This window comes from Mauremys reevesii, linkage group 10 (genome assembly GCF_016161935.1).
Source record: "Mauremys reevesii isolate NIE-2019 linkage group 10, ASM1616193v1, whole genome shotgun sequence".
NCBI lineage: Eukaryota > Metazoa > Chordata > Testudines > Geoemydidae > Mauremys > Mauremys reevesii.
The window spans coordinates 69,673,579-69,685,050 of record NC_052632.1 but is presented as its reverse complement, the minus strand read 5'-3'; the positions used below and the strand labels follow the sequence as shown (position 1 = coordinate 69,685,050).

General features: G+C 43.5%; 1 protein-coding gene across 6 annotated transcripts in view; it reads right to left on the bottom strand.

The window, feature by feature from the left end:
* Positions 1–1,450: 1,450 nt before the first annotated feature.
* Positions 1,451–11,472, bottom strand: part of LOC120373126 (putative short-chain dehydrogenase/reductase family 42E member 2) — a 37,049-nt gene continuing 27,027 nt past the window's right edge. For 4 of the 6 annotated variants that reach the window (XM_039491029.1, XM_039491031.1, XM_039491032.1 and 1 more), the window contains exons 9-14: positions 9,663–9,809; positions 6,292–6,355; positions 5,326–5,399; positions 2,417–2,458; positions 1,863–2,043; positions 1,451–1,778 (exon numbers count right to left, since the gene is read on the bottom strand). In XM_039491029.1, the coding sequence (XP_039346963.1) occupies positions 1,867–2,043; positions 2,417–2,458; positions 5,326–5,399; positions 6,292–6,355; positions 9,663–9,809 (504 nt within the window). In that variant the 3' untranslated portion in view covers positions 1,451–1,778; positions 1,863–1,866. Of the gene's footprint in view, positions 1,779–1,862; positions 2,459–5,325; positions 5,400–6,291; positions 6,356–9,662; positions 9,810–11,472 lie in introns of those variants that run through there. The other 2 variants (XM_039491033.1, XM_039491034.1) reach the window with 2 other exon arrangements.

Genomic DNA, 11,472 nt, shown 5'->3' with positions numbered 1-11,472 from the left:
CAGGGGTCCCAGGAGGGGGCAATCAGGGGACAAGGAGCGGGGTGAGTGTGTGGATGGGCTGGGGTTTCTGTGGGGGGCAGTCAGAGGGAGTGGATGGTGGCAGGGTGGGGCTACCCTCCCTCCCCGTGGAGTGTCCCATTTTTTGAATGTTAAAATATGATATCCCTACCATCCACAGTGCAACTCTCCACTCACAGCATGCTGCCTCATGAGATCCCCCGCCTTCCTTTCCAGTTGGTAGTGGCCAAGGGAATGCTGGGAAATGTAGTTCTTTCCCTGCTCCAGGGCTGGCTCTATAGGCAGGAAGCTAATCAAGGAACTACGGCTCCCAGAGCCCCCTGTTGGTTCTCAGCTCCCATGCTGGATCCCGGCTGCCCCTGCAAATGGACTGCCCCAAGCAGGTGCTTGCTTTGCTAGTGCCTAGAGCCACCCCTGCTCTTGAAAAACACTTCCAGCTGATAACCGGGAGACAAAAAGTCCCTGTGGAAGGATGTTTCCTGCTGTTTTTTCACCTCTTTGAGCTTCCTTTGTTTTCCCTTCCTGCTTAATGACTCTGTTTAGTGTTTAAATGCAAATTAAGGCAAGCACACATTCCTTTGTTTAGGACAGACCTGTTTGCCTACTTCTGCCTGGGCAGGGCTGTGGGGTTTGGAACATGTGTTACTAACATCATACAGGGGAATCCTATAAATTCATATATAATGTTGCCACATATATTTTATCAGGTAGTACTGACCAGAAAATTATGAGTTTTCAAATGATACCATACAAAAAAATAAATTAGAATAGCGTGTAGACTGTGAATACAGGGTTATATTCTATCACAACTTCCTTTTTCAAATAGTTTACCATAATTATCTACCACATAGCACAGGGGTCGGCAACCTTTCAGAAGTGGTGTGCCGAGTCTTCATTTATTCACTCTAATTTAAGGTCTTGCATGCCAGTAATACATTTTAACGTTTTTAGAAGGTCTCTTTCTATAAGTCTATAATATAGAACGAAACTATTGTTTTATGTAAAGTAAATAAGGTTTTTAAAATGTTTAAGAAGCTTAATTTAAAATTAAATTAAAATGCAGGCCCCCCCAGACCAGTGGCCAGGACCCGGGCAGTGTGAGTGCCACTGAAAATCAGCTCATGTGCCGCCTTCGCCACCCTTGCCATAGATTGCCTAGCCCTGTCATAGCATAACAATTGAACCACCTCCAAGATAAAGAGAATCAAACCAAGGAGATATAAACTTTAGGATTAAAAACGTCTGGCATAAATGCAATATATGAAGAAAATATTTCCCTAACTTTAGTGTTATTTAATTTAACAGAAGATTCATAACATTCCAGTTTTTAATGTATCAGTGTTAATAAAAGTAAGAAATTGTGTGTGAGCACGTGTCCTGAAGAAAGACTTAATAAATGCAGAAGTTCAAGTGTACTTTTATTTCATCTCTTGTGCAGTTTCAGAATACAGCTACTTCAGGAAAGAAATTACAGTATGTGTAATTTTTTCTGTGCAATCACTGCCCGTTATGTATATGAATTAATTTTTCTTCTTTGTTCTATTTCCTGGTTCCTCACTATTCCTCACAGTAATATGCAGTGGCTGTGGCCGTTGGTCTGTCAGAAGGGTTGTCTGGTCAATACTTTCCTTATTATAGCTACTTGCTTTTGTTTATAAAGCACTGCAGACATACTATAGCTGCTACTCCTCCTCCAGTTTCTTCTGCACTTGAGCAACCATTTTCAGAAGTATCAGAGGGGTAGCCGTCTTAGTCTGGATCTGTAAAAAGCAACAAAGAGTCCTGTGGCACCTTATAGACTAACAGACGTATTGGAGCATAAGCTTTCGAGGGTGAATACCCACTTCATCAGACGCATGCGTCTGTTAGTCTATAAGTTGCCACAGGACTATGTTGCATTTTCAGAAGAAGTTCTTTTGAGATCAAGCAAATAGAAACAGCAGCTCTGGTTCCTGCATTTGTCAATGGTGGTCTCTTGTGGCCTTGCGACTTTATTATATTTAAAAAAAATATTGTAGCTACAACCTTAAATTAAAAAAAAAAAGGCCTATCAGTAATTGTTTTTAAATAGCAAAAACAGCTTAAAATACATCAGAGCAAATCATTATTCTTTGAGTAAGTTAAGTTCATGTGGACTGAGGAATACACTGTGACTGATTAAAATTAGCTTATTAATACTCAATAAACAAATTAATGGTGGCTTTCCTTGAAATAACTACGTAAAGGTGTATGCTTAAGAAAGTAAAACAAGGAAGAACAAACATAAACAGGTGCCAAGGACAAGGCAGATTTTAAGTAACTTATGATGGTCCTGACACTTGGGTCTACTTTGAAGATAATGATCCACAGAATCAGCAAATGCAAATTGTTTTGGGCGGTAACCTAGCTGATTACATGCCTTGTCTATTCGGAATGTGTGAGTTACAGTGATGTTCCACACCTAAAAAGCAAAACAACAATTAATAGTGCTTCAAATATAGAATTAATTTAGGTGCCACTAGTAGAACAGATATATAAATTAATTGGTGGGGTGATTGAGCTGACAAAAGACACAGCAACAGAAAGTACAGTGCATTCAACCAGACAGAATCTTTATAAATACAAACCAAAACAGAATTGCCATAATCTAGTGCAGTCTGGCTATGCCTTCCTCCAGTTCTGCCATATGCCTTTGGCTGGGGGAACCAGGAGTGCGTGGCACAGAACTGCTATGCCATCTCTACATCACCTGGGGATCCCCCTATGCTAAGCTACTTCAGCCAGCTTGCTATCCCCTGTGTGTCACTGGAGCTAGAAGCTGGTGCAAAGTGAATGTAAAATGCCAGCAAATCAGAACTGTAGCAGTTTACACTCACTTTACATAGGTTTAAGAGTGCAAGGTAGTGGAAAATCAGGCTACTAGTTTCTTTCCACATAGCAATACCACATTGATCCACTAGATGACACTATTATAAAACACCCCCCCCCCGACCTAACAGAGTCCCTCTCTTATTTTAATAAGTATCAGCCCTCTCCAGCCTGTGAATAATATTGATGTTTAATTGTTTCTATTCTTGAATCACTTTCTAAGGGGTTTATAAATCAGTCATTAATTCTGTCGAGTGAAATGTCTCTTTTAAAAATAGAATAAAATTTTAAACAGATTTAACATATCAAAAGGCCAAATCCTGCTTAATTTGCTCATAGTCCCATTTAAATCATGAGAGCAAATTAAACAGGATTTGGGCATATCTTTTAGAAAAAACATCCAATATTGATTTAAAAATGGTCAGTGATAGAGTATCCATCTCCAACTGTTGGTAGGTTGTTCCAGTGATTGGAACCTGCACACTGCTCTCATAATCCCCTGCTCTCTGGCAACATTTACACGGGCTAAAAAACTGGGAATAATACAGTGGTGAATCAGGCCCAATCTCCCTCAACAGTCTGTGCATAACTTCAGATGATACTATGTGGACATACTTATAGGAAAATAAGTGTTTAATTAGAATGGCTTCATTGTGATATTTTATAAAATTTAAAATAGCTATCAACATTTGAAAAATCAATCATAAACCCTGAGCCCTATGTGTGGGTGGAGGTATCTTTGCCTCTATATATTGCATAATATATAGTAATGTAAAAGATAGACATTTATCATGTGTCATTCTTAGTATCATTAATGTTTTGGTGTATGTATTGCTTCATGCTGTGCTTACTGGGTGTGTTGAGATAAGGCAGTAAAGCAGGTCACATTCCAGTGCATTTTGACACTGACACAGATTGAAACTGACCTACCCAGAATGAATCTTGATGAAAGGTGCTTCAGCTCATCTTTTTTTTAAAACTGTCATTACCCAAAAAAGGCAGTTAAAGGCAAAAATTATATATGGGCTTTAAATAACCAAGATTTTCTTTTTAAAAAACCCCTGATATCCTGTTGAAGTCACTCACATTGCCCAAGTATTGAAAAGATCTCAGGATAGTGCTTCATGTTACATGCTGCAAAACTCCACATTACAAAATGGCGGCCAAATTCTGCCCTTGGCTTCTATTGCGTAAATGAAAACCTCCTCTTGCTTCCAAGGTCAGGTCAACACTATGGGGGAAAAGTCAATCTAAACTACACAATTTGAGTTACATTAGTAGCGTAACTCAAGTCGACGTAGCTTAGATCTACTTACTGTGGGGTCCACACTGCACTATGTCTACGGGAGAGCAATCTGTGGTCGATTTAATGGGTCTTCACTAGACCCAGTAAATGTGTGATCACCAACCGGTTGATCCTAATCAACTGGTTGATCCTAGAGGATCTCCCAGTCGATTGAGATCTCTGGCAGGGCTGCCACTAACACAGGCTCCCTGCCGGCCCTGGCCCCACACTGCTCCTGGAAGTGGCCAGTGCAGCTCAGGGGCGGGGGGGGGGGGGAGGCAGGGGTCTCCCTCCATGCATTGCTCCTGCCTGCATGCACCACCCCCACAGCTCCCATTGATCAGGAATGGGTAGCTGTGGCCAATGGGAGCGGCGGGGGCGATGCTTGCAGAGAGGGGCAGCGTGCAGGGCCATGTGCCGGCTGCCCCACCCCAGGGGCCGCAGGGGTGCATTGGCTAGGGACTCCTGGGTTGCAGCTGCCTCTAGAACCTTCTAGGAGTGGTGTGGGGCTGGGGCAGGCAGGGAGCCTGCCTTATTGACAGCCATGGGAAATTTCAAATGTTCAACTTTTTGTTCTGATTTGGGGAAAAAAACGCAACAAATGTCAGAATTTCTCTTGGAATGGAAATTGTGAGTTTTGACCAGCTCTTGGAATGGAAATTGTGAGTTTGACCAGCTCTAAGTTATGGTATCTGCTGTGGATATAGTCTCTGTACCTTGCCTGTCCCTTTCCTACTGCTAGGGACTCCTGGGTTGCAGCTGCCTCTAGAACCTCCCTTTAACATGCAGTTCCATAACAGGAAGTGGCTCACTGGACATAATACAGCCTGTGGTCCGTTTTATCTCTTATGCGGATTCCCTGCTGGTTGCATGAGGGATGATGCACTTGGCTCTCCTGTACTCCCTGACATGCCCCCTCTGGCCCATCTACTCTCAAAGTAGGAAAACAGTATGGAGGGCCTTCTTAGGAGGGGGCTGAATGGGGTAGAAAAATGGTGTTACAGAGGTGACAGACTCTTTCTGCTCCTGCATGGAAAAGTGGGGATCTATATGCAGAGAATCCCCTCCACACATGCATCCAGAGGAGATGTTCCCCGCCATTGATATTAAGTGTTTCTTGAGAACTTTAGCCAGAGACTTTATAAAGATGAATATGTATGCATTTATATTTTTACCTCATTTCTGGTCAGGAAAGGTGTAAAGTTAAAAACTGGTTTCAATGCCAGGTGCAGGCATTCCATCACTGTGGCTGTGGACAGAAAGTTGCTAAAATGAGATAACAATAGTAAAGTGAGCATAACATAAGGCTTGTCTTTGCTGCCAAAAAAGCCATGTTTTTTTACCTGGGGGTAACTAATGTGCATGAGTTTTCAAGAGATTAAAAACACAAGTGAAGACAAGGTACTTTAGTTTTACCATGAAGTAAACTCGTTGAGGTCAACCCAATGTGGGGTATAGGATCACCTTAGTGAGTCTAACTAAAGCACCTTGTCTTCATTGTGTTTTTACCACAGGATAGCTCACATATATTAGTTACCGTGAAGTAAAAAACCTAGCTTTTCTAGCAGTGAAGACAAGCCCATGGTGATGATAGGTGTTGTGGGCTAGATCCTGTGTTTGTTGCACAGCCACTGTCTACAGAGGGTGCTTTGGGTTTGCTACAGAAGCAGGATGCAAGGTTTTGAAAACAGCATATAATTTACAGAATATTTGATGAACCCAAAGATATCTTATCTCCTTTTGTAGAGAAGTACTTATTATACATTTACAGGTACACCTCTACCCTGATAGAACGCTGTCCTCGGGAGCCAAAAAAATCTTACTGCGTTATAGGTGAAACCGCATTATATCAAACTTGCTTTGATCCGCCAGAGTGTGTGCAGCCCCACTCATCCCCAGAGCACTGCTTTACTGCGTTATATCCGAATTCATGTTATATTGGGTTGCATTATATCAGGGTAGAGGTGTATTACATAATTCCAGCTAGTACAATTGCACAATTATTGTAGGAATTGCACAAGTTTAAATCTATATATTCCTTTTACAGAACTGCTGTGCGGATTATCTGTGACAGTGGAAATAAAAGAGGACATGCAAAATAAAATAGTATAATAATCTAATACTTGTTTTACAATTTTTACCTGCTATATAAATGAGGAAAGCAGGAATACATATCCATGGCTCGCTGTAACCTAATTTTTCAAACTGGGAGGGATTTAAAATAAAAGAGAATGAGAACAAAATATTGGGTCAGTGCCGCAAGAATATGCAGAAATAATTACCGACAAATTATAAATCTGAACTTTTTTCCCAATTCAGCTATTACTATTTTAAAAAAGTTTTTCAGTTGAATATCCCTATGCCTGCCAACACAATTAGATGACATAGGCAGAGATATCTATTTTAAAACAATAGAGGACATGAGAGGAGTGCATTTTTTATATCTTGAGTACAGTCCTGAAGTTTATTGCATTGATGTTCACTGGAGTTTTGTCTGTGCTTGCACTACAGGGTGTGGCCTTTAGTGGAGGTTTAAAAGCCTAGCTTGCTAATTATGAACATATCCTGATGTTTCTGTTTTATGTTTACAATGAAATTTAAGGGCAAGAGTTTCCATGGCCTTGCATCTTGAGGAGCCATTTACAACAAAGCAGTCTCTATCATAGTGCTACCAAATAAAGATGGTAACATTTTACATGCACTTTGGACAACTTTGCATAGTGATAAATGACTACACAAGATAGTGAAGAATCAGGATGTATAGCTTTTTAATTAAATTAGCTCATAACAATAAAGGGCCTGACTCTGCATTCCTGCACATCTAAAACTCCTATTGAAGCCAATGGGAGTTTGTCTTTATGAGCTATAATTTTGCTAAAATCTGTGAGAATTAGGGTGACCAGACAGCAAATGTGAAAAATCGGGATGGGGGTTGGGGGTAATAGGAGCCTATATAAGAAAAAGACCCAAAAATCAGGACTGTCCCTATAAAATCGAGACACCTGGTCACCCTAGTGAGAATACAGGATTGGGTTCTGATCTGATAAATAGAAATGTAGAACTGGAAGGGACCTCGATAGGTCATCTAGTCCAGTCCATCCCTGGCACTGAGGCAGGAAAGTGTTGTCTAGATCAGAGGTGGGCAAACTACGGCCCGTAGGCCATATCTGGCCTGCGGGGCCATCCTGCCTGGCCCCTGAGCTCCCGGCCGGCCCTGGGCCCTCCCCTGCTGTGCTCCGCCCCCGCAGCCTCAGCTCGCTGTGCCAGCAACGTGGCAGTGTGGCTGGCTCCAGCCAGGCGGCACGGCTCAGGGGCAGATTTTCCAGTGAACACAGGGTGCCCTGGCACAGGACCCCCCCCAACAACAGGGAGCCCCAGGGCTGGGCACTTGGACAGCTTAGCACTAGCGCACTCCCCATGGGGGAGAGGGGCTGCACTGTGGGGGCAGGGGAGCAGGCGGGTGATGCAGGTGGCAGGAGCATGGGGAATTCGTCCAGAGGATTCAGGCTGGAGAGAAGCGGTGCTTTGAAGGGGAAACCGCCGCTTCTCTCCAGCTGCCTGGCTGCCCCTGCTCCTCCTGAGGGGTGTATGGATAGGGGGTGAGGTACCGGGGCAGTTAGGGGCAGGGGTCCCGGGAGGCGGTCAAGGGATGGGGTGGGGTTGGATGGTCCGGGGGTTCTGAGAGGGGCAGTAAGTGGGAGGGGGCGGATGGGGGGAGGGGGCAGGCTGTTTGGGGAGGCACAGCCTTCCCTACCCAGGCCTCCATACCTTTTTGCAACCCTGATGTGGCCCTCGGGCCAAAAAGTTTGCCTACCCCGGTCTAGACCATCTCTGAGAGGTGTTTGGCTAACCTGTTCTTAAAAATCTCCAATGATGGAGATTCCACAGCCTCCCTAGGTAATTTGTTCTAGTCCTTAACTACCCTGACAGCTAGGAAGATTTTTCTAATGTCTAACCTAAACCTTCCTTGCTGCAATTTAGTCCCATTACTTCTTGTCCTGTCCTCAGTGGTTAATGAGAACAATTTATCACCCTTTTCTTTATAACAACCTTTTATATACTTGAAGATTGTTATGTTTCCCCTCAATCTTCTCTTCTCCAGACAACAAATCCAGTTTTTAAAATCTTTCCTTAGAGGTTATGCTTTCTAGATCTTTAATCATTTTGTTGCTTTCCTCTGGACTTTCTTCACATCTTTCCTGAAGTGTAGTGCCCAGGACTGGACACACTACTTCAGTTGAGGCCTTTATCAGTGCTGAGTAGAGTGGAAGAATTACTTCTTGTGTACAACACTCCTGCATTATAATACATCCCAGAATGATGTACGCTTTTTTGCAAGAGTATTATATTATTGACTCATTTAGTTTGTGATCCACTATAATCCCCAGATCCTTTTCTGCAATTCTCCTCCCTTGGCAGTCATCTCCTATTTTGTATTTGTGAAACTGATTATTCCTTCCTAAGTGGAGTACTTTGCATTTGTCCTTACTGAATTTCACCCTGTTTAAATCAGACCATTTCTCTAGTTTGTCAAGTTCATTTTGAACCCAAATCCCGTTCTCCAAAACATTTTCAGCCCCTCCCAGCTTGATATCATATGCAAAATGTCTAAGTATACTTTCTATGCCATTATCCAACTTATTTATGAAGATATTGAATAGAACCAACCCAGGACAGATTCCTGTGGGATCCTCTCAATCAGGGGCGGCCCTAGGATTTCTGCCGCCCCAAGCAGGGCGGCGCACCGTGCGGGGAGCTCTGGCGGTCGCCGGTCCCACGGCTCCAGTGGACCTCCCGCAGGCATGCCTGCGGATGCTCCACTGGAGCCGCGGGACCAGCGGACCCTCCGCAGGCATGCCTGCGGGAGGTCCACCGGCACCGTCTGCCGCCCTCCCCGCGGGACGCCGCCCCAAGTGCGCGCTTGGCGCGCTGGGGTCTGGAGCCGGCCCTGCTCTCAATATGCCCTTCCAGATCGATTGTGAACCATTGATAATTGCTCTCTGAGTATGCTTTTCCAGCCAGTTGCACATCCACCTTATAGAAGGTTCGTCTGGGCTAGCGATACTCAGACTGAGGCTTGCGAGCTGCAAGTGGCTCTTTAATGTATCCCTGCAGCTCTTTGCAGCACATGATATTAAAACACTGTGTGATTTATTAACCAATCTAAGTTATTAACCAATCAAGATGTTTTTACTATGTTATTAACCAATTGTAGTTGGTAAAATAATACTTGGTCAGTCAATTTTGCTGCAAGAACATTATATTTTATATATATACACACACACATCTAATGAATTCACACTATTGTGGCTCTTTGAGGTAATGATCACTAATTTGGCTCCTGAGCCACTGAGGTCTGAGTATCACTGGTCTAGGATATATTTATCCAGTTTGCTTATTAGATTGTCACATGAAACAATATCAAAAGTCTTACTAAAGTTGAAATGTATCAAATATATAAATATTTCTTAAATATATCAAAGTTTTAAGTTTTGCTTCTTCAGGTAATTACTGTGGTATTGGCTTCATTTAGCTGATACGTTCTTGCTAGATTAGTTATATGCTCAAGTCCCATACAGTGTATAGTACATACTAACGGAATTATCCATTCAGAAAAGACGACTTTCTCGCCATCATGTATGTAATACGCCTGACCACTCTGTTAAAGAGGCAGAGAAAAGGCAGATTAGAAACAGAATACTGTGCATGGACTGACATTTTCTTTGTATCTTTTAAGACTATCATTTTGTAAATAACAGCAACATAATTAAAAGCAAACAGATACAAATACACACAAATCAACAAGCAACCTCCATTGGAACTAATTCTGATCCTCATGTAAGTTTCACACATCTGTAAATTCACTTAAGTTACTGGAGTTATTCATGATTTATTACACTGATATATTAAAAAGAGCAGAGTCAGGTTCATTATTTTTAGGACTTCTACTACAATGAATACTATCAACATAGTTGTCATAGCACTGAGGTTTTTCTTTATATTTTTGTAGGGGCCAAAATTACACTAGACATGATGAATTCACCAGAGTTGGCAATACTGACATGTTAGTTAACATAAAATCGAGAAGTTGTGTTATCTTTGGCACTTCTTCCTGCTTTAAAAACAATGGCATGTTCTTTAATGATTTTACCTATGTATCATTTTTTATCCTAGGAGCATTAGTGACACAATAATTAAGATTCCCTATGGATTTATATTAGAACTCCCTATATTCAGTTCATAACATTCTGAATATTTCATTTAGTGAGATGAAATTTGCCAGATGTCATCTCAGAATAAAGGCTTTTTTTTTTAAAGTTTGAACAAATACACTTCTGCTGTTCTCAATTAATAAGAGTAAAACATACATTTTCCCCATACGTGATGTGGTTTGCAGATCCTACTCTATACCAGAGCAAGGCCTGGGTTAGTGAGGCCCCACCCCTCAACAGCTGCAGGGCATGCTCCAGTTTAAATGGGCACTGGTAGACCAGGAGAAGGAGTTCCACGCTGTATTAGGAAGTGACGCTGATGCCTGGAGCTGTGGGATGGGTGACTACAGAACTGGTATGGCCACGTGGGAAGCGGTGATCCATATGCCTCTCCTGTTTGGAGTTGGGAATTCACAAGAGGCCCCAAAGAATTGGACATTGTCCACTCTGGCAGACTAAGCTGCCCCCCTGGCAGTACCCCCACACTCTGGGTCTCCCCACCCAGGGGAACCCCCACCCCCTAACTCCACCTTGCCTCAGTGTGAGGCTACTGCCCAGTCCCCATCTAGCCCCACTCCCTGGGGCAGACTGCAGTATATGCCACTCATCACAGGCAAGGTTGGGTTGGACCTGCTGCCTCTCTCTATAGCTGGGCTGCCCCTCTGCAGCCCCAGTACTGGTCTTAGGCCCTCAGCTAGGCCTGCAGCCTGGGGGTTTTCCAGGCTGGAGCTCCCCACCTCCTCTAGCCTTCCCCCAGTCCTGCTCCACTCCCAGTACCCTGCACAGTTCCCTAGCAGCCAGGCCCTTCTCCTGAGCTTCTGACTGCCCTGGCCTTCTTATAAGGCCCGGTTAGTCTGTTTGGTGTGTGGCCCCAGCAGCAGCCACTTCCCCCAATCAGCCGGGGTTTTGCTCCCTTCCCCAGCCCCAGCCCTCTACAGGGCTTTTTCAACCCCTTCAGGGCTGGAGCGGGTGCTTACCCCGCTACAGGCCCCATCATTGCTACAGTAGCTACCTGAATAACTTCCCCAAAACTGAGTCCCCAAGCCTTCCCTTGGTGGCAAGAAACTCTCCATCCCTCTGGTTGCACCACTTGCATCATCACTTCCAAAA